General features: G+C 40.0%; 1 protein-coding gene across 2 annotated transcripts in view; it reads left to right on the plus strand.

Moving 5' to 3' along the window:
- LOC124113295 (low affinity vacuolar monovalent cation/H(+) antiporter-like) overlaps window positions 1–23,627 on the plus strand; it is a 142,324-nt gene extending 118,697 nt beyond the window's left edge. For both annotated transcript variants that reach the window (XM_046473595.2, XM_048388008.1), the window contains 6 exons: window positions 4,949–5,112; window positions 8,411–8,719; window positions 15,927–16,021; window positions 18,650–18,728; window positions 20,548–20,656; window positions 21,668–23,627. In XM_046473595.2, coding sequence (XP_046329551.1) covers window positions 4,949–5,112; window positions 8,411–8,719; window positions 15,927–16,021; window positions 18,650–18,728; window positions 20,548–20,656; window positions 21,668–21,747 — 836 coding nt within the window. In that variant the 3' untranslated portion in view covers window positions 21,748–23,627. The remainder of the gene's footprint in view (window positions 1–4,948; window positions 5,113–8,410; window positions 8,720–15,926; window positions 16,022–18,649; window positions 18,729–20,547; window positions 20,657–21,667) is intronic.
- Window positions 23,628–24,009: the final 382 nt, after the last annotated feature.

Below are 24,009 nucleotides of genomic sequence, written 5' to 3' on the forward strand. Positions count from 1 at the left end.
TTGCTGGTAGGTTGTACATAATGGCAGTGCTGCCTTAATCTCTGTATGTATTGCTGGTAGGTTGTACACCACAGCATCAGTGTTGCCTTACTCTCTGTATGTATTGCTGGTAGGTTGTACCCCACAGCGTCAGTGCTGCCTCAATCTCTGTATGTATTGCTGGTAGGTTGTACATAATGGCAGTGCTGCCTTACTCTCTGTATGTATTGCTGGAAGGTTGTACATAATGGCAGTGCTGCCTTACTCTCTGTATGTATTGCTGGTAGGTTGTACACCACAGCGTCAGTGCTGCCTTACTCTCTATATGTATTGCTGGTAGGTTGAACATAACGTCAGTGCTGCCTTAATCTCTGTATGTATTGCTGGTAGGTTGTACAGTACAGCGTCAGTGCTGCCTTACTCTCTATATGTATTGCTGGTAGGTTGAACATAACGTCAGTGCTGCCTTACTCTCTGTATGTATTGCTGGTAGGTTGTACAGTACAGCGTCAGTGCTGCCTTACTCTCTGTATGTATTGCTGGTAGGTTGTACACCACAGCATCAGTGCTGCCTTACTCTCTATATGTATTGCTGGTAGGTTCAACATAACGTCAGTGCTGCCTTAATCTCTGTATGTATTGCTGGTAGGTTGTACAGTACAGCGTCAGTGCTGCCTTACTCTCTGTATGTATTGCTGGTAGGTTGTACACCACAGTGTCAGTGCTGCCTTACTCTCTATATGTATTGCTGGTAGGTTGAACATAACGTCAGTGCTGCCTTAATCTCTGTATGTATTGCAGGTAGGTTGTACAGTACAGCGTCAGTGCTGTCTTACTCTCTGTATGTATTGCTGGTAGGTTGTACACCACAGCGTCAGTGCTGCCTTACTCTCTATATGTATTGCTGGTAGGTTGAACATAACGTCAGTGCTGCCTTAATCTCTGTATGTATTGCTGGTAGGTTGTACAGTACAGCGTCAGTGCTGCCTTACTTTCTGTATGTATTGCTGGTAGGTTGTACACCACAGCATCAGTGCTGCCTTACTCTCTATATGTATTGCTGGAAGGTTGTACATAATGGCAGTACTGCCTTACTCTCTGTATGTATTGCTGGTAGGTTGTACACCACAGCGTCAGTGCTGCCTTACTCTCTATATGTATTGCTGGTAGGTTGAACATAACGTCAGTGCTGCCTTAATCTCTGTATGTATTGCTGGTAGGTTGTACAGTACAGCGTCAGTGCTGCCTTACTTTCTGTATGTATTGCTGGTAGGTTGTACACCACAGCATCAGTGCTGCCTTACTCTCTATATGTATTGCTGGTAGGTTGAACATAACGTCAGTGCTGCCTTACTCTCTGTATGTATTGCTGGTAGGTTGTACAGTACAGCGTCAGTGCTGCCTTACTCTCTGTATGTATTGCTGGTAGGTTGTACACCACAGCATCAGTGCTGCCTTACTCTCTATATGTATTGCTGGTAGGTTGAACATAACGTCAGTGCTGCCTTAATCTCTGTATGTATTGCTGGTAGGTTGTACAGTACAGCGTCAGTGCTGCCTTACTCTCTGTATGTATTGCTGGTAGGTTGTACACCACAGTGTCAGTGCTGCCTTACTCTCTATATGTATTGCTGGTAGGTTGAACATAACGTCAGTGCTGCCTTAATCTCTGTATGTATTGCAGGTAGGTTGTACAGTACAGCGTCAGTGCTGTCTTACTCTCTGTATGTATTGCTGGTAGGTTGTACACCACAGCGTCAGTGCTGCCTTAATCTCTGTATGTATTGCTGGTAGGTTGTACAGTACAGCGTCAGTGCTGCCTTAATATCAGTATGTATTGCGGGTAGGTTGTACATAATGGCAGTGCTGCCTTAATCTCTGTATGTATTGCTGTTAGGTTGTACACCACAGCATCAGTGTTGCCTTACTCTCTGTATGTATTGCTGGTAGGTTGTACCCCACAGCGTCAGTGCTGCCTTAATCTCTGTATGTATTGCTGGTAGGTTGTACATAATGGCAGTGCTGCCTTACTCTCTGTATGTATTGCTGGAAGGTTGTACACCGCAGCGTCAGTGCTGCCTTTCTCTCTATATGTATTGCTGGTAGGTTGAACATAACGTCAGTGCTGCCTTAATCTCTGTATGTTTTGCTGGTAGGTTGTACAGTACAGCGTCAGTGCTGCCTTACTTTCTGTATGTATTGCTGGTAGGTTGTACACCACAGCATCAGTGCTGCCTTACTCTCTATATGTATTGCTGGTAGGTTGAACATAACGTCAGTGCTGCTTTAATCTCTGTATGTATTGCTGGTAGGTTGTACAGTACAGCGTCAGTGCTGCCTTACTCTCTGTATGTATTGCTGGTAGGTTGTACACCACAGCATCAGTGCTGCCTTACTCTCTATATGTATTGCTGGTAGGTTGATCATAACGTCAGTGCTGCCTTAATCTCTGTATGTATTGCTGGTAGGTTGTACAGTACAGCGTCAGTGCTGCCTTACTCTCTGTATGTCATGCTGGTAGGTTGTACACCACAGTGTCAGTGCTGCCTTACTCTCTGTATGTATTGCTGGTAGGTTGTACACCACAGCATCGGTGCTGCCTTAATCTCAGTATGTATTGCTGGTAGGTTGTACAGTACAGCATCAGTGCTGCCTTAATATCAGTATGTAATGCTGGTAGGTTGTACATAATGGCAGTGCTGCCTTAATCTCTGTATGTATTGCTGGTAGGTTGTACAGTACAGCGTCAGTGCTGCCTTACTCTCTGTATGTCATGCTGGTAGGTTGTACACCACAGCGTCAGTGCTGCCTTACTCTCTATATGTATTGCTGGTAGGTTGAACATAACGTCAGTGCTGCCTTAATCTCTGTATGTATTGCAGGTAGGTTGTACAGTACAGCGTCAGTGCTGCCTTACTTTCTGTATGTATTGCTGGTAGGTTGTACACCACAACATCAGTGCTGCCTTACTCTCTATATGTATTGCTGGTAGGTTGAACATAACGTCAGTGCTGCCTTAATATGTGTATGTATTGCTGGTAGGTTGTACAGTACAGCGTCAGTGCTGCCTTACTCTCTGTATGTATTGCTGGTAGGTTGTACACCACAGCATCAGTGCTGCCTTAATCTCTGTATGTATTGCTGGTAGGTTGTACAGTACAGCGTCAGTGCTGCCTTACTCTCTGTATATATTGCTGGTAGGTTGTACATAATGTCAGTGCTGCCTTACTCTCTGTATGTATTGCTGGTAGGTTGTACAGTACAGCGTCAGTGCTGCCTTACTCTCTGTATGTATTGCTGGCAGGTTGTACACAACAGCGTCAGTGCTGCCTTACTCTCTATATGTATTGCTGGTAGGTTGAACATAACGTCAGTGCTGCCTTAATCTCTGTATGTATTGCTGGTAGGTTGTACAGTACAGCGTCAGTGCTGCCTTAATATCAGTATGTATTGCTGGTAGGTTGTACACAGCGTCAGTGCTGCCTTAATCTCTGTATGTATTGCTGGTAGGTTGTACAGTACAGCATCAGTGCTGCCTTAATATCAGTATGTAATGCTGGTAGGTTGTACATAATGGCAGTGCTGCCTTACTCTCTGTATGTATTGCTGGTAGGTTGTACACCACAGCATCAGTGTTGCCTTACTCTCTGTATGTATTGCTGGTAGGTTGTACATAATGGCAGTGCTGCCTTAATCTCTGTATGTATTGCTGGTAGGTTGTACACCACAGCATCAGTGCTGCCTGAATCTCAGTATGTATTGCTGGTAGGTTGTACACTACAGTGCAGTGCTGCCTTACTCTCTGTATGTATTGCTGGTAGGTTGTACATAATGTCAGTGCTGCCTTACTCTCTGTATGTATTGCTGGTAGGTTGTACAGTACAGCGTCAGTGCTGCCTTACTCTCTGTATGTATTGCTGGCAGGTTGTACACTACAGCGTCAGTGCTGCCTTAATCTTTGTATGTATTGCTGGTAGGTAATACATAATGGCAGTGCTGCCTTACTCTCAGTATGTATTGCTGGTAGGTTGTACACCACAGCGTCAGTGCTGCCTTAATCTTAGTATGTATTGCTGGAAGGTTGTACATAATGTCAGCGCTGCCTTAATCTCAGTATGTATTGCTGGTAGGTTGTACACCACCGGGTCAGTGCTGCCTTACTCTCAGTAAGTATTGCTGGTAGGTTGTACATAATGTCAGTGCTGCCTTAATCTCAGTATGTATTGCTGGTAGGTTGTACACCACAGTGTCAGTGCTGCCTTACTCTCTGTATGTATTGCTGGTAGGTTGTACACCACAGTGTCAGTGTTGCCTTACTCTCTGTATGTATTGCTGGTAGGTTGTACACCACAGCGTCAGTGCTGCCTTACTCTCTGTATGTATTGCTGGTAGGTTGTACACCACAGCGTCAGTGCTGCCTTACTCTCAGTATGTATTGCTGGTAGGTTGTACATAATGTCAGTGCTGCCTTAATCTCAGTATGTATTGCTGGTAGGTTGTACACCACAGCGTCAGTGCTGCCTTACTCTCTGTATGTATTGCTGGTAGTTTGTACACCACAGCGTCAGTGCTGCCTTAGTCTCTGTATGTATTGCTGGTAGGTTGTACACCACAGTGTCAGTGCTGCCTTACTCTCTGTATGTATTGCTGGTAGGTTCTACACCACAGCATCAGTGCTGCCTTAATCTCTGTATGTATTGCTGGTAGGTTGTACACCACAGCTTCAGTGCTGCCTTACTCTCTGTATGTAATGCTGGTAGGTTGTACAAAGCGTCAGTGTTGCCTTACTCTTAGTATGTATTGCTGGTAGGTTGTACACCACAGCATCAGTGGTGCCTTGCTTTCTGTATGTATTGCTGGTAGGTTATACAACACAGCATTAGTTGTTTGTTGTATGTAATTACCATTGTTTTCCTTATATAAAATGTCAAATCATGACTGACATTTCCAGTTATCATGTATCTTTCAGGTGTGTTTGCACCGACAGTTTTCTCAAAGCTGTATGGGGACCTTCAGTGCAAGGACTGCGAGCAGGAAATCAAAGAAATGGACATTGTGAACGGCTCTCATCTAAGCCCAAATGGCACTAATGTTACTTATGGTTTCAAGTGCACTTCTTGTACTCAGTCAGTGGTAAGTCACATCCAGGTTTTTTCCTGCAGGTGCCTGTTGACAGCTGCCTTTGGTGTCAACAGATTTTACAGTTATGTTAATTACCCAATACACATGACATGACTAAATGGTAAATAGGAGATTTTTGTTTTCAAAATGTAAGACAATTTGTTTTTTCTTCCTTGGGCCAAGAGATTTTTTTTGTTACTGTACATACTCCACTAAAATGCTGTAAATACTACCAATATTGGCTGACCTTAGCTGAAAGTGAACCTAGATTGTGGTCCTTTGTGCGTTGTCTGTCCATCCATTTTTCTGGAAGCATCTTTCCTTATAAATACAGTCAATCCCACATCCCAGCAACTGGATTCCCTCCTATGTTTTTCAAGGCAATGTGATCATCTGACATGGTTGGTGATGTAATGAATTTTCTTGTAAACCAACCAAGTCTACTTGGGTGGTGTCGGAGCTTCATAGAAAATGTTTATTACGACTTGGCTCAAGACTTGCTAACAACAGGGAAATAACAGGGAAAGAAGGCTTAAGTAAAGAGATGGTATTGGTTACAGTTACACAAGTGATACTATTTAAGCAGCCAGATGTAAATTGAGATGCTTGAAGGTTTTGTCAGAACTTGATTGCTGCTGCCACACTTTATGTTTTCAACCACTCAGCACTTGGACACCTAGGGATATCATATTATGTTTATCTCCTTTATGGCCCTGGGAAATTGTTTTGCTGCATTGACCAGTCATGTCAAGAGTTGAAGGTCATGTCATCCTTCAGATAATGTTTAAATAATAACTCAAGAAGTATTTTACTGTATGTCAGTGCAACTTGGGGCCATTATCAGAAAGGTTCTGAGTAACCTATGTATAAGGTCAAGGTCACAGTGAAGGTAATTTGTAAAATATGTTTGCCATTTTCACCAAAATGGTAGCATGTCCAATTTCATTTTTATCACCAAATGGTGTTTGTATGGCTATGTCAGGGACGTCATATCAAGTAATTATCCTTCAACATCAAAGTCACAGTGAAGGTCATCTGTAAACTATTTTTGCCATTTTCAATTAAATGTTGACAATCTTATGATACCAGTGTTTAGTCACTGTCACTTATTTTCAATGAGAAGCATATACAATTTGTATTGTTGCCACATTGAATTCCACCGAGGGACATCATATTTGGTTTATGTGTTGGATAGTCATTTGGAATGGTTTTAAAATACTGCATGAACATTCACTAATATTTTCAACAAGAACTATTCAGAAATGTGATTGGCTGAAACAGAGGGTCAAGGTCATTAAATTGGAAGTGCATCTGTGTCTTTTAGAGGCATGTGACTTTCTATGTAAAAGATATCTTTCCAAATCAAGTTGTGAACTGAAAGTGCATATATCTTTCTTGTTAAAATACCTGGAGGCATGGCACTTTCTGTCTTAGACTGTTTTTAGGCATGTATTTTCTCCAACCTGAAGTCATATAAAAAATTTACCTGGAAGTGCATATGACTTTCTTAAGGTAGTTAGAGGTACAGAACATATTATTTAAATGTTTTCTTGCATTAGACATGTGTTTTGTCAAACCTGAAGTGTTGTCATTAACCCGCAGTGATGTTATTAACCAGAAGTACTCATTACTTTGCTGTACTGAATTGGGCATATGTTTTCCCAAACAGCTAAGGACATTATGAAAACCAAAAGTACTAAGCAGTGGTTATTAAGGTAGATTGAGGCATAGAGGAAAAGGACTCTAAATTTTACTGCTTTTAACATGCATGCATTTTCTCAAGCTGGAAGTAGTCACTAAAGTACTCACGGAAATGAAAAAAACCTGTTTTTTCGATCTCAGATTTTAAATAAATGCAGTTAATGTACAAAATATATAAATATTCAAACAACTCAATTAGTACTAATTGGGCCTTGGCACAAATACAGTGTATCAAAGGTTTTTATGTCTTTTTACACGTAAAAGTGTATAAAATATGTACAAAACAGACTATTGTGAAACTGAGCATAACCAGGTGTTAGTAGATCAAGGTGAATGTCCATGACCTATGACACCTTGACGACAGGTGAAAACAGGTGCTTGAAACCCACGTGCATGTGATTTGTCAGTGGTTAGTAATTTGTCAGTGGCATTGTGGGATAGTGACTCATCGTCAAAATATCAGAACGTAAAAGTAACATATTCCCTTCTCAAACAACAACTTACATGTCATTATTATTATGTACATGAACATAGCTGTTATTTTTATTGTTGTTTTGATAACTTTTTCCAGGCTAATTTGCATAATGCCTATAGCCTGTTTCTGCCATGTCAATTTGGACTTAGTTTTATTTTTGAATGTTGAAAGTGCCTACAAATTACCTCCTGTAAAGTACATTTTGTATTGAGCACTGAGATAAAACTAGCAAATCCAGACTAGTACTTTTCCAGTTGTTTTGTTATTTCATATTTACATCTACGTAATGCTTTGTGTCGATTATTAAATCCAGCAAAACAGGGTTTTTTTCATTTCAGTGAGTACTTTAACTGAAAGTGTATAGAACTTTGAAATTAAGGTAGCTTGAGCCTGTGGACTTTTTGGAAAGTTGTACTGTATTGGGCATGTGTATTGGTTTGTGATATAGGTTTCTGATGGGAAAGCTTTGAGGCATTCAGGGAAAGGTGGGGATTTGGCAGCTTCTGAACATACTAATGTATATGATATACATGTAGTGTTTTTGAGTGTTATTAAGGTAGCTAGAGGCACAGTTTCGTGGCATTCAGGAAAAGTGGAGATGAGTCTGTTTCTGTTTTTGCATGTTTATTTAGATGCAATCACAATGTTGTGTGTTATTACTGACATTTCCAGTTTAGATTTCTCAATTCCTGTTCAAAGTCTTGTGTGGAAGAGAAGATAAGTTAGCTCCTAAAGTAGTTCAAGCATTTGCTTCTGGCCTAAATTTATTTTATTCATGAAGTTATGAATGCAAAGATATTATTCTTGCATAAGCCAAACACTTGCTGGAAGGCAAGATAATATCTTATATTATAACAAAAGGGCAGTTCATAATATATTCAATTACTTCAGTGGCATATTCAATGTAAGTGCAAATATTATTAGTTTACAAGTTGACATAATATTTATTCCAGTTTGATGTCACTGGTGCTGATAAATGAAAGAACATCAGGTATTAACCATGTCAGCTAGCTCATATCACATGAACTACTGTTAGATGTTCCTGGTTAGCATATTGCGATTATTGAAAATATTTGATCCTGGAATTGAAAGTGGAAAGTGGAAATGTTTCTCATCATTTTGAAATATTTGCAGGTTGGATTAAACGGTGACCAGAGTCTGTACCAGCAGCACATTGAACCCCTTGTGTATTCCTGTGCGCTGGTCCTGCCTGTGGCCTACATTGTGGGACTCGTCTACACACTCAAAACTCATTCTTCACATGTCTATGGTGCTTTTGAAGAAGAGCTCAAATCCAACAATCACGGAGGTGAAGGAGCCCCGCAGTGGAACAGAATCAAGAGCACCATCATTCTGCTCATATGTGCTGTACTGATTGCACTGTGTTCAGATCTCATCACAGACAATATACAACCACTTTTAGAGTCATCAGGAATATCAGAGGTAAGCTCTACATGAAAAAAAACTTTCAGTGAATGCCAGCACTGATGCTGGTTAGGATGCAGATCAATGATACAGCTGATATTATGCAAGTGTTTTGAGTTACAGTCAACTTGAACATCTACAACACCCTTTTCATCCCACCTATGTGTTGTTATTAAATATTCATTGGTCAAAGAACTAACTAATGCTAAGGTAGGTTTGTGCAGCAAAAAACAATGGATTTTCCAACATATTCATTCCCTCTCAAAAGTCAGTCATACTTAGCGTGTTTAGCTCAACGGGTTGTAGACAAAGGCAGATTGTGAAATGGCCAATCAACCATTCCAGTGAATGCCTTCACATTTTGGTTTCCAGACTATATAACTAGATGATATGTCCAAATGTCATATGGAGATAGATCAAGTTTTATAAATCGGTCAATACCAGGTCAGAGGTCTCATGACATAGACTGCTTGACTCCAGATGATAATTTTTCACAAATGTAAACGGATATTTGGATAGTCCTTTACATTTAGGACAAGTTAATATTGCTTAATCAGTCTGACAACAATATCAAAAGTCTCATGATGAAAACTATCACAGGCTGTTCTTAAATTGGTTTCCAGATAACTATTGTAAAACTGTACTCCCATTTTGCCCGCTAGAAGGTGTCCATGGAGGTCTTACTTCCCATCTGTCAGTCTTGTCGTTGAAGGTCGACCAGTTAAAGAAGGTTCAGGACTTACAGGCCTAGAAGAATCCCCCAACCAAGAGGCATTGGGATTTTTTTTCAGTAGAGCCCCAACCATCTTTGTCTGCCAGGGCCTGGGTCTAATGACCTCCGGACAACCAGCTGGGTAGCTGTGACCATGTCTTACCCTCCGTGATAGCCGGGTCACCACACGGTCTGCCCGATCGTCCAGATATCCCATTAGACCCACAGGTTGAGCCTAAGGGAATGGGTTCATCTAAGGTCCCATATGGCTCCCGCACAGACATCATCGACTACATGGACTACCAGTCTTCTATTGTTAACAGAGTTTAAACGACTACCACATGGTTTCCACGAGATCATCTTGACAGCCATGCGGATACCGCATTGACTCCATGTCACATGCAAATTTTGATAATATTGTACAGCTTCAGTAAGGCGGTTCAGATCCTGTTACCTCCGATAACATGTCACAACCCTTCCTTAAACAAATAATCCCGGAATTAATGACACTGAGGATTTACATGAGGATGACGCAGATCCTTTAGATGTTATGGATGTACCTCATCATCATGCACCCACAGATTCAGAATCAGACTTTGGCAAAGATTATGACCCCTCGGATGATTCACTATCGCGTGAATATAGTCTACTCTATGTAGATATGATCTACTCTATCTACAATTGTGTGCCGACAACTCAAAACACGCACGGAACAATCTCTTCCATCCCAGATGCCGGAGTATGCATGTTGCCATGCACCTATGTCTTCATCAAACATCGCACTCTTCCATAGCCGAGCTACACTGCTGAGATTATTGATCAGATGTCAAATACCTTACAGAAGCTACGGCACAATGATTGACTTCCCCTCCTTCCTATGAGGAGGGAGTTATATCAAACCCATGATTCACCCCTCCAAGATTTGCAACCTCTCAGTGACGAGTATCTCAAGTTAGTCAAGAATCCAACTATGAAACTCACCATCTCTGCCAGCCGTGTCAAGGATTTATCAACTGTCAACAGGTGCTCCATTGGTGTGGGAACATATCTCAACTGGTTTGTTGCCGGGATTTGTTTTGCTATGCCTCCATTGTCAAACTCCTACAATGATGTCCTGGGGAACATTCCGACGCACATACGTATTGATCAGGTCGGACTTATTTGCAGTCTCCTTGGGATGATCGTTTGCATGCAAGAGAAATTGCTAACAACGCAAGTCCGGACATCTTCCCAGCTCTTCTGGTTACAGCACCAGTGGTCATGTCTCAGCCATTACGGCTCCAAAGATTCGCAATGACAAGCTTGGGAAAATCGTTCAGGAAGTCCGTCAAGATATGACTAAATGAATCAAGTCTTCACTATAAACTTGGCAGTCAAGACAAACGGCTTCAGAAGAAGAAGAGGCTTCATTTGGGAGATCAAGGGGACCGCAAATGACAGTACCCCAATCCTCCCATCGTCTCAGATCTGTTCAACCTGGCTTTGTCTACGGATATCGATAGACGCCTTCTGTTTTTCAACATAACGCAGTTGCTGGGTCCAGTGGGGAGGGTGTCTTTGTCTTACACTAAAAATTGGATGCACACTACGTCCAACACCTGGATTCTTGACGTGATTCTTCACAGGTACAAGTTGCATTTCAACAAACATCCACGCCTTATATCCCGCCCTGTAGGTCGAAGATATCATCTGGTGGGGGCCAAATTAGAGGCAGCTATCAAGAAATTGATCGCCAAATGGGCCATTCGGTATCTTCAGGATCCTGACGAAAGCCAGGGGTTTTACTCCCCTGTCTCCTTAGTCCCGAAGAAACCCTTCACAGAGATGATAATGATCATAGACCTCAAGACCCTTCACAAGTCATATTTAGCCCAGCCTCCCAAATACCAGATGGAATCTGTAAGCTGTGTTTGTCCCTCCGTGCAGGAACTTGGGTCATTAGCTTCAACCTACAGGATCCCGACATGGGTACAATGTGTGAAGCCCATTTCTGGTGTCCCCCACCATGATATTGCTGGAATATTGCTCAAAGCGGCGTAAACCATACTCACTCACTCACTCAACCTACAGGACACCTATCCTCCACATGACCATTCATTACACATCGCGGAAGTTCCTCCGTTTTGTGGAGAATGGTCGATGCTACATATCGACAATCTCCAGATACAGGGCTTATGGACTGAGCAGGAGAAGGATCTCTATATTCACTTCAGAGAGATGAAAGCAATCTTCTATGCTCTCGCACATTAGCAAAATCGTCTTCTCAACTCATCCATCCTGATAGCCACGGACAATACCATGGTACTGTGGCTTAAGTCCAGAAACAGGGAGGAACCAATTCCTGTTCTCTTATGACGGAAACTACTCGTTTGTTTGCCTCGGCAGACTCCTTCAACTGTTGGATGGAAGCAAGACTCATTCCCGGCAAGTTGAACACACTAGCGGACAGTTTGTCCCGACAGAGGCAACGGAGTGGAAACTACTCGTTTGTTTGCCTCGGCAGACTCCTTCAACTGTTGGATGGAAGCAAGACTCATTCCCGGCAAGTTGAACATACTGGTGGACAGTTTGTCCCGACAGAGGCAACGGAGTGGACTCTGCATCCACACTTGTTCACCTGGATAACCTTGCTTTGCACTCTTTGCAACGTGACTCAATCATCTGCTTCCTGTTTTTGTCCGCCTTGTACCACTCTCGATGGACTGGACGGGTCTCTTTGCTTATGCATTCCCTCCATGTCCTCTCCTAGACAAAGTGATTCAGAAACTGGAGGTGATGGATTGCAAATTCATCCTCATCGCTCCAGTCTGGCCGAGCAGGACCTGGTTTCTTAGGCTCTTATCTCTCCTGATGGACAATCCTCTCCGCCTTCCACTTCGCAGAGATCTTCTGCACCAGCCCAAGTTGGTCAGTTCTATGCCTCTTTTTCGTGGAAACCTTCCTCCTCTCTTTATGACAACCATTGGGACAAATTCGTCAACGTGGCTTAGCTGATGGCACTGTTACTATCCCCATGGTTGCTTATATTTTGCTCTATCTATGACAGGATAACAAATTCTGCCTATACTTTTGCCAAATTTGCCAAGTTTTATCTGGTGGCTACTGATCCTAATTGCGGAAACAGCTTTTTATGTCCTGCCAGACACATTCCAACAAGGACATTACAAAGGCCACAGTTGCCCGCTGGCTCAAGAAGATCATTGCGGCAACCATTGTTGAGCACAGGATGACCCTCATCTGATGGCTTCACGCTCTGCCCACAAAATTTAAGCTTTGGCGACGAGCCTGGCGTCCCATACTTCTGTTTCTGTCAAACATGTTGTAACTGGATGCCAATGGGGATCACATTTTTCCCTTCTTCTATGAAAAAGGGGGATGGGTTGTGTGTGAGTTGGGGTGTGTGTTAGGGGTGGCTACTAGAGACAGAAGCCACCAGTCCCTCTGGAATATTTTGGCAATTATGTAATAAAGGTAGGGGATTTGCAAGAATAATCAAAACAATAGTTATCATAATACTACCTTTTGATGATTGCAATCAAGTAATAGCCATAGTATTGTAGGTCTAAATAACCATTCAATGACTTCAAACAGTTCCTTATTAAAGGGCATGTTGAGTACCCACCATAATTGGTCAGTAATAAGGTTAAATGTCACGAAATAGAAGAGCAGTATAGTAGTTGGGTCAATTTGGAAATTGAAATGCATAGGTTAACCAAGGAATTGGTTCGTACAACATTCACCTCACATGTACACTTGTCCCTAAAGAGTATCAGCAGGGAATATCTATAATTCAACAGAAGTACTGGTTATCTGTATTTTATTGCTCACAGAAATAGGGTAAATTCTCAAAGTAACCACAGTCGAACTCCATTATCTCGAACCATCAGCGACTGTGTGGTAACTTGGAGATATCTGGACATTCGGGGTAGCGAGGCATGAACAACCAGACAGATCAAGTAACAGTGTTATAGATACATAGCAGTACAATTGCATACACAAGAAATTAAGTATGTGGCATGTGTATGTGATGACAAATTGAAATATGTTTTGCCGGCAATGATAAATAACAATTGTGACAAATTATTAGGCACATCAGCTATCTCTTAGTCTCTCCACTTTACAAAAAAAACCAAGCACAGTTCTCGCCTTGAGCTTGTCCATTCACAGCTTGGGTATTGTGAGTAGAATCACATGGCATAAATTCCTTTAATCTGACTTTAATTAGAACTTTTTGATGCAACCAGGAAGTGCCACCTTGTTCTTTCGCATGTCCACTCACAATGTTTTATTTGTCAATAAAGATTACCATCACAATGGGATTAAGAGATAAGTACATAATTGGTAAAACAGTCGGTTTAATTTCCACTGTATGTTTCTATAGTGAGATGGTCAGGACCAGAGGATAGGTTCGAGATATCAGTACATTCAAGAAAATGCGGTTTGCGATAACAAGGTTTACATTATGTAAATAATGTCATTAAGGAATGTGAAGAAAATGGTTTATCAAGGGATGTCAAAGGAAGCTGATGGTCAGAGTTATCTCCCTTGTACCATATGATTGTGGAATGCGCACTGCGAACAGGGTTGACCCAGTTTTCTCCAATGAACTGCAAGCTAGCCTAAAATGTTCAGTTGTACATTTGAACAGGTAGGAAAATACTGTATGTAGATTGTTCACAAGTAACCTGAGCTAAGTCTGCATGATGATGTTAATGTAACATGAAAATGCTACATGGTTATATTGTAAACAGGCTTACATGTAGTGAACTTGGACCTAACATTGCAGTAAATATTAACGATAACTTTTACTAATCAATGAGCTTGGATGAGGACAGAAAGTTTTGTCAAAAATGTGTTTGGAAAGTTTCAAAGAATTTGATAAATAAAATCTCAAACAATCCTTTTTTTATGTGAACACATAAGCATTGTATTATAATATTTATAATCTACTGAAATAGTGGGGCCCGTCTTGACATAATTCTTGCGGATACTAAACCTCTATTACATCATTGCCATAATCCTGTATTTTGTCTGTACCCACTAAATCTCCTGATTGTCAACAGAAGTCCTCGGCACTGTCAGCTATCTGAAATAGATGTGCCAGTATTAGCACATACCTGTTCAGAACTCTTGGGCATGCACAAGGTGAAAATAAGTTGGAATAAGTTCACTGTCTGGCGACTTCATGCTAGAAAATCCTTCATTTTCAGCAAGTAATACCAGATAATTAAGGTTAGGTTAATGTAATAGTTCCTAAATAATGCTTGTATTTAGTACTATGTAGTACTGTATGTATCCGGAGTATTTAACAACCAGGTTAGCCCAAGAGCGTTTAAATGAAGTAGGAAAGTTGCAATTTTTCTCAGCTCATTAGCTGGTCCTTGCAACTAAGTGTGTATTGAAAAAACTTCAAGAAGTCAAGAAGATATTGTGCAGCATCTTCCGATGATGTACACATGAAGATCTAGGTTAGAATAGGTCATCAGAAAGCTATGCTTGCCATAAAAGGCGGGTATGCTTGTTGTAAGAAATGAGTAACAGCATCTCTAACAAGCTCGCTGATATGGCTGAAGTTTTTCATCGTATCCCAGCAGTGTGTGTATCTGTGATTTGGGTTTAACACTGCTTTAAGCAGTATTGCAGTTACATCATGGCATATCAGCTGGAATCAAACCCACAATTATAGGTTTCTGTTGTGCCTAAGGGAGGCAACTCTGCACTCTGGCGCCTTAAACGACTGAGCCACCCGTGCCCCCTATCCCAACAGTTGATAATTTAGGTTGCCAATAATAAATTTAAGTTGCATTGGTGACCGAAATGGTTGCTACTTCGAGGGGTGACATAGTTGGTTCAGGTTGACTTGTACAATATTGATAAATCAGGAGTACAAAATGTTTAATGGTGTCAACAGTTCACAATGGAACACACCTGTGAGCAAAGGGAATTAACTCTTCACAGTTTATCAACAGCATTCACACACACTCAAAAACATCATCAAAGTTGGTTTCACATGGAAATCTTCAAACAAATATTGAGAGTAAATGACCCATGCAGGAAGTGCTTAATTTCATTATCATTTATCAAGCGTTCATAGATGGCGAAAGTTGTGTTTCCTATAAAACGTGACGTTGCGGTTGAAAGGGAACAAACAGTATTATTCCTTTGAACACCTTACCTCTGTTGCATCATGGCCATAAATTCCTGTTTTGGCTGTCAACACAAAATAGATTCTTGAGATCATCTAAACGTTAACTACAGACAAGCAGAATCACAGATTAGGAAGTATAAGGAGCAAGATCATTCTCGTATTGTGGGACATGGACTCTCCCTTCCCAATGCTGTCTGGCGTTTGTTCCGAGTGCGACAATGATCAAGTCACGTGAGATCAACACCACAGATGCCAGTGGTGCAAAACAAGTATGTGCAATCTTGCACCTGTGATATATCAAACTATAGATAGATAGATAGATAGATAGATAGATAGATAGATATTGCTGTTTGTTTCTATTGCAGTATTTTGTTGGAGTGACAATGTTAGCGGTGGTTCCAGAATTGCCAGAGGTTGTAAATGGAGTACAGTTTGCGCTGCAGAACAATGTCAACTTAGGGTGAGTGTTCACTTTCTCTTCATAAAGACATGAACTCCGTAACATGACTTGTACAACAGCAATTCATATGTTCCAGGGTTGGGTTTTTGGAGCAAAAAAATAATATATTTCTTACTTTACTTCTCAAAATGCATATCTTGCTCTGTAATCATCATCTCTGAAATTGGCTTGAATGTTTCTACTTATGTTGACATTTTGTTCAAATCATCATATATTCTTCTTGTCTTTATATATTTAGAAATTATTTGAATATCAATGTGAGCTGTAGTGCCGTGGCACTATTTGTACAAACTTTGTTCTTACTATATGCCTTTTCCTTTGTTACGCAACAAAACAGCAAGTGCATAACATGCTGCAGGCACGCCATGATCACTGCTCTAGCTAATACCTTATAATCAGCAACCCCTTCTGTTCAGCAGAAGTTTTTGTTATGTTATTGTTAACACTACACCATGAAATAGGCCAGCTTTGAGGTTAAGTGACAATTTCGTCTACCCCTGCCCGTGATTATCCTAGTGTCTTTAATGCAGAAATTATTGGCTTGAGACAGTATTCATTCATCCATAGACTTCTTCCACATGGCCCTGGGGAATTCTTTTTTTCAAATTGAGTATGAAGGTCATTAAACCACAAGTGCATAGAACTTTCTCATTAAATGTACCTGGGACATGTGACTTTCTGTTTTGGAGACTTACTTGGAGTGAAGTCATTAAACTTATGAAGACAGCATTCTTAATGCATGGGACTTTCTGTTTTAAAATTGCACTGTGTATGACATTTATTTTGGAAGTAATATAATGCAACCGTAAATCTGTATGACTTTCTTATTAAGATACACCATGTACTGTATTGGGCATTTGTTTTCACAAACATAAAATGATGACATGACTCTCTCCGTGTACATGTTGTCAGAGTGGAAGTGCATTTAGGTTCCTCATATTGTTGGATAAAGACAACATACATGGTTTCAGGTTGACATGTCTTTCTTTAAACTGATGGCAATTCTATTTTTGCAAGTGCCTTGCAAACACTTTCCTAGTTTGATTACCTTTTCAATTGTCATCAACCCTGCAAAGCTTTGGTGTATGTCAGTCTTTCATCTTCACTGGGATCGCAATGTAGCTGTCATCATCTCTTCTGTGTACCAGTAGTACATCTGTCATGGAAGAACATGTTTCTGTTAGCATGTGCCTCCACAAGCAGCATGTGCTTATCGTTACATGTCTTGCATTTGTTCACTGTTGTTAGAATGGTAACCTGTCATACAGCCTGTCTCTTTTTGTAAGATATTTGGCGAAGAATCAACATTAGTTACTGATGCATTTGGTAGATGGTAGTCTCCACAGGGCAGATATTTTACTCCTTAATATTGTTCCATGTTTCTGGCACATACTAGGAAATTATTATAACGACTGTTAATTAAGTTGTATGTTTTATGAATTAAATTACACTGTTCTTTCATGACGATATCACCTGAACTCAACTCGACTTTCTCGCACATACAACTGCAACATCTTATAGCATAAGGACTTCCCTTCCACTGTCATGGGACACATGAAAACATTTGTCCTGCAAAACTTCATTGATAACATTCCATTAAATACATCAAGGGCTCATATGGGTAAGGAATTTGATTTGTTGATTTCAAGCTCATATGAGAAATTCTTTTCTAAGACATTCACTGTTATACTAAGATAAGTATTCAATTATTCTTGGCTTAAAAAATGACACTAAAAGTTTTGTTTGTTTCACATCTTTTACTTTTTAACAACAGTATCGTTGGTCAGGCTTTTCGATTAGTTTATAACTTGTGTTTTAAGAAAAGACCTTGGGCCTTCTGCATGCTGGCTTTTTCACCTTCACAACAGTGCATAATACTGCCTCTGTACAAATGTTGTTTCCTTACATTTTCCCTGCTGGTTCAACAAGGGGAGACTCAAGGATGAGGTATTAAAGTACTCACATGATCAGAGCCTACAGTACATGCTTGGCAGATGAGCAGGGTGATTGTAATCAAACAAGGATAAGGTTCAAACAAAAGTAGTATCATGTATTCATAAGAAAACTCATTAATTTTGTGCTAACTGATTTGTTTGTCAGATAAAGTCAACTAATTTTTAATCTGTTATTCATCTGTGAGTGTGAGTGTGAGTGTGTGAATGAGTTGGGTTTAATGCCACTTTTAGTAATATTCCAGTTATTTCACGGCATGTCAGCTTAATGTGGGAGGAAAGCCTGAAGTGATGCATGTCTTAGATGTTTACCACTTTTTTGAAACCCACAATCACAGGTATGGTGCTGACAAACCTAGAAACATAATCAGGTAGAACCGGGATTCAAACTCGACGTCATTGGCTTCTGGCATGTCCAAAAGACTCAACTCTGCACAACAAAATGTGGTGTCTTAGATGACTGGGGCACCCATGCCCCTGCTATTCATCTGTATGCGATGTAACACTGTTGGACAATTATAACAAACCAGTACATGGATGACAGTTTGAGACGTCTTCTTTTCAGTACATTACTGTTTGATGGCATTCAGGAATTGATTTAGTTTTGAAGAATCTATCAAGGAACTACGTGGTTTCATTGTTTGTATCATGTGATTTTTTTGTGTCGTCTATTCAGGATAGAAATTGGCAGTTCTACAGCAATTCAAGTGTGTTTGGTACAGGTGCCTATACTGGTTCTCATCAATCTCATATATGTAAGTAAACTGATGTACATGTTATGTACAAACTGATATTGTATCAATGCATACCAAACAAAAAATAACACTTTCAGTTACTCTTTTTCAGTGTCAGACACACACACACACACACACACACACACACACACACACACACACACACACACACACACACACACACACACTACACACTTCACACTACACACTTCACACCAACATACAACACACTACACACCAACATACAACACACTACACACCAACATACACACACCACACTACACACCAACATACACACATACACACATACACACACCACACTACACACCTTCCCAGTGTCTCAAACACAGGTAAACACAGTCTCTCATTGTCCATACACGCAGTTATTTACTCTCTCCTTCCCAGTGTATCAAACACAGGTAAACACAGTCTCTCATTGTCCATACACTCAGTCATTTACTCTCTCCTTCCCAATGTCTCAAACACAGGTAAACACAGTCTCTCATTGTCCATACACTCAGTCATTTACTTTCTCCTTCCCAGTGTCTCAAACACAGGTAAACACAGTCTAGCTCCCATTGTCCATACACTCAGTCATTTACTCTCTCCTTCCCAGTGTCTCAAACACAGGTAAACACAGCCTCTCATTGTCCATACAATCAGTTATTTACTCTCTCCTTCCCCCTGTCTCAAACACAGGTAAACAGTCTCCCATTGTCCATACACTCAGTTGTTTACTCTCTCCTTCCCCCTGTCTCAAACACAGGTAAACACAGTCTCTCATTGTCCATACACTCAGTTATTTACTCTCTCCTTCCCAGTGTATCAAACACAGGTAAACACAGTCTCTCATTGTCCATACACTCAGTCATTTACTCTCTCCTTCCCAATGTCTCAAACACAGGTAAACACAGTCTCCCATTGTCCATACACTCAGTCATTTACTTTCTCCTTCCCAGTGTCTCAAACACAGGTAAACACAGCCTCTCATTGTCCATACAATCAGTTATTTACTCTCTCCTTCCCTCTGTCTCAAACACAGGTAAACAGTCTCCCATTGTCCATACACTCAGTTGTTTACTCTCTCCTTCCCAATGTCTCAAACACAGGTAAACACAGTTTCTCATTGTCCATACACTTCAGTCATTTACTCTCTCCTTCCCAGTGTCTAAAACACAGGTAAACACAGCCTCTCATTGTCCATACACTCAGTCATTTACTCTCTCCTTCCGTGTGTCTCAAACACAGGTAAACACAGCCTCTCATTGTCCATACACTCAGTCATTTACTCTACTTCCCAGTGTCTCAAACACAGGTAAACACAGCCTCTCATTGTCCATACACTCAGTCATTTACTCTCTCCTTCCCAGTGTCTTAAACACAGGTAAACACAGTCTCTCATTGTCCATACACTCAGTCATTTACTCTACTTCCCAGTGTCTCAAACACAGGTAAACACAGCCTCTCATTGTCCATACACTCAGTCATTTACTCTCTCCTTCCCAGTGTCTTAAACACAGGTAAACACAGTCTCTCATTGTCCATACAATCAGTTATTTACTCTCTCCTTCCCAGTGTCTTAAACACAGGTAAACACAGTCTCTCATTGTCCATACACTCAGTCATTTACTCTCTCCTTCCCAGTGTCTTAAACACAGGTAAACACAGTCTCTCATTGTCCATACACTCAGTCATTTACTCTCTCCTTCCCAGTGTCTCAAACACAGGTAAACACAGTCTCTCATTGTCCATACACTTCAGTCATTTACTCCCTCCTTCCCAGTGTCTCAAACACTCTCTACATCCCAAATTGATCCCATATTCTGAATTTGTTTTGCAGCCTTTGGGTTTCGTGTTAATCTTCCAAGATGTGCACCTGTTTGCTGTGATATTTTCTGTGATTGTCATAAACTATACATTCCAAGATGGTAAAAGTGACTATTTCCAAGGTAAGATATTATGAGAAACAATCTTCCTCATACACCAGTTGGTAACTTCTTTAAAATAAATGTGACTGTTGACCCAATAGAACTTCAGCTTGCATGACTGATTTCACCAATTATGTATTGGAAGTTACTTTTTATTTTGCGGACATGACTTGTTGTTGGTATGTGATGAGTGAGTGAATATATCTGACCATCCACTGATTGGCATGCTCCCTGGTTTGACAGTTTACTTATCTTATTTACATGTTTTACTTTGTTTCCATTTTGAGATTTGAGTGAGCTTGGTTTAACACCGCTTTGAAAAGTATTCAGATACATCAATTCACTTATGTCAGCCGTGTCCTCCGCTCTGATATTGCTGGAATATTGCTAAAAGCGGCGTAAAACCATACTCACTCACTCACTCACTCACTCACTTATGTCAGCTTAATGATAGAAGAAAGCCCAAAGAGGTGTAGATCTTGGATATGTTTACCCATAACTTGAACTTGGACAAGTATCATCTAATTGACTATATCTTATGCTGCAAGGTGGAGGATCCTACAAATAGTTTAATTTGTAAATTTGCTCTAATCATCATTCCAATCTACTTTCAATATGGCCACTGTGGACTCTTTTTGAGAATTAATAAGCCGGTTATTTGACTGGCTAGTTTTATATGTATAGAACAATAAGACTGTTTGACCAATCAGTGATCATGAAATAGGAAACACACCCTGGAACCAAGCTACTTCGTGAATGATCTAATTGTCAAATACCAACACTACGATTCATTTTAAGTCCAATTATTCTATTTGTGACATGTTTATCTATTCTCTGACAGCTAAGGTTTGTTTAAAAGCATCATGGCATCCAAGCTACATGACTGCAAGCAGCAAACAGTATATGAGATGAGGGGATGGTCGAGCTCTGTGAATGTCATATTTGCAACATGGTAAACATTTTGTTTCAGAAATATCAGTTTGGAAGTAGTTTATTTGTGAAACTGACAGTTGTATATGTGTGTTGTTTCAGGTTCTGTAGTGGTACTCATCTACATAGTGTTGATGCTGATGTACTTCTTCACTATAACGCCACCAGATGCCCAATGCTGAGGACCACCACCACAGGCAAAGAAATCATCCAGATTAAGATTTGCTTCATATTGGATTGGAATACCAGTATGCCTGGAAAATCTGCAGATGAAGCATTTACACATATCATTTAATGCATTTTGTTATGCCATAAAACAGAGACAAAATACATGTGACCACCACTTCTGTGTTCTGATGTATGGTATGACCTGCCTTAGCCATAACATTGATACCATCTTAACCATAACATTGATACTATTGTAATCAGGTTAGTACCTCAGTGATCTCTTGTATTGTCCTTCATGTTAAGAGCCAGGGGTCAAAGTTCACTTTTTGACTTACTTGTTTATAGCTAAGTAAATATTTTTAATCAGTAGCCAAAATAAAACGCTAGTCGCCATGCAACTTTACCTATAAATATAAGATTATGTTTATTTGAAGTTGTCTGTTTTCTATTATAACTTATAACAGTAAAAGACATCAAATTTGAAGGCAATGTTGCAATTGTAACAATGTTAAATAATTGAGGATTAACATATTAGCTGGCTCTCAAATAGATGTTTGTTTTGAGAACTGTCAAACATGATATGATGACATGATCATGGATAGTCACTTTAAAAAGATACTTTACTTCAATCTCAATTTTGTACACAATGGTGTATGCCTGATGTCTTGAATGATTGAAAAAATCAAAATATCACTGAAATTGACTTTATTTAACTTGTCACTGATTCATGTAAATTGAAAGTTCCCAGAGACTCTTGTATGATAGATGAAGCCAACATTTATCAAGGAAAATATCTGCTTGTAAAACATCTTTGCTACTACATGTAATACAGCATTTGAAAGGTCTAATCCTACTGATCATACATATTGTCAAATTTGAGAAATTTCAGATTTTGACGATTTTTTTGGTTAAAAACGTGTTATTCTGAACGTTTTAAGAACTTCATGGATGTATTGTGCTAGGTTAAGAGCTGTGACAATGCATATATTTTGGCATTAAACATCCGAGAAATTGAGGCGACGAAAGCCGAGATCTCATTTGACTTACATTACACGCAATCGCACGAAAACATGGAAATAATAACTTAGCTGTAAGTTTGATAACTTTTATAGATATTCTTGTCAATTTTTTATATTACTTTGTATAGTATATTTTGCTCTTTGGAAGTCCGATGTGGACCGGTTGTCAAACTTGAAGTGTGTGTCCAAGAATATTATTTTCAATAACATTGCGGGAAATAGTGTATATTTCTTTTAATTATAGCGATAAAAAATGATAAATTGAAATGGAATACATATTTCATACATTGTGAAATGCAAGAGATTTAAAAAATGAATGATATGACAGGTAGGTTCATAAAATTATACACCCTCTATTTTGATGTGATTACGGCCTGGTCAGTCTACCGGCCTTCGGTGTCTGGGGACTTGAAGCTTCTTGGCCAGTGGGTGTACCGGCCTACGGTGTTGAAAGAGTTAAATTCATGATTTTTCCGTACTCGCCACGAGATAAGTGTTTTAAAATATTGCAATTCTCAAACTTCACTTGCAACTGTGAGCCCTGAGAGCCACCACCAACTATTTATTGCCCTTTCAGTATGATGGTATCTGGTATGTATGGAAGTACCTTTACGAACACCAACCCTTGATTGGTAAGAAAGGAACATGGGAGTTTAATGCAAGATCACTCAAGATACTGTTGTATTGATCCAAATGTTTGTACATTCATATAGTTTATATATAAATTGAAAGGAACAGTATGTATTGTGAAATACCTACACTAACTAGCCTATGCATGGCAAATGTTTATCCATATTCAAAGTTTATCTATGCTTTGAGATATATACAGTTAATGTCATACAGATTATCATTAATCAATAAACGTTTGGAAAATCTTTGTTGATTCATTTTCCATTTAAGCACAGCCAGAGGTTCATCTGAGATTCATGCAATTGCGTTGTGATTGTGATGTAACACACAAATGGCAGTAGCTCATGTTTATTCTAGATAGGCTGAGAACACACAAATTCAGTGTGGCAGTAGCACTACTCCTTCGACACATATAAAAAGAAAGGTCAAAGGTCACAGTCACTACCGGATTTGTACCTGAAATACCCGGCCAAATCCTTATTTTACGACACTTGTCATCTTGGCAAGATTTGATTTAACAAAGTAGAGACTGTGAACTCTAAAACAATGATGCCAATCTTATATGTGTGTTGATTTACCTATAATAGGTGAGAAAATATTACATTTAAGTCAAAATTTGCTTCAAAA

The sequence above is a fragment of the Haliotis rufescens genome, unplaced genomic scaffold (genome assembly GCF_023055435.1).
Source record: "Haliotis rufescens isolate VD_foot unplaced genomic scaffold, xgHalRufe1.0.p SCAF_7, whole genome shotgun sequence".
NCBI lineage: Eukaryota > Metazoa > Mollusca > Gastropoda > Lepetellida > Haliotidae > Haliotis > Haliotis rufescens.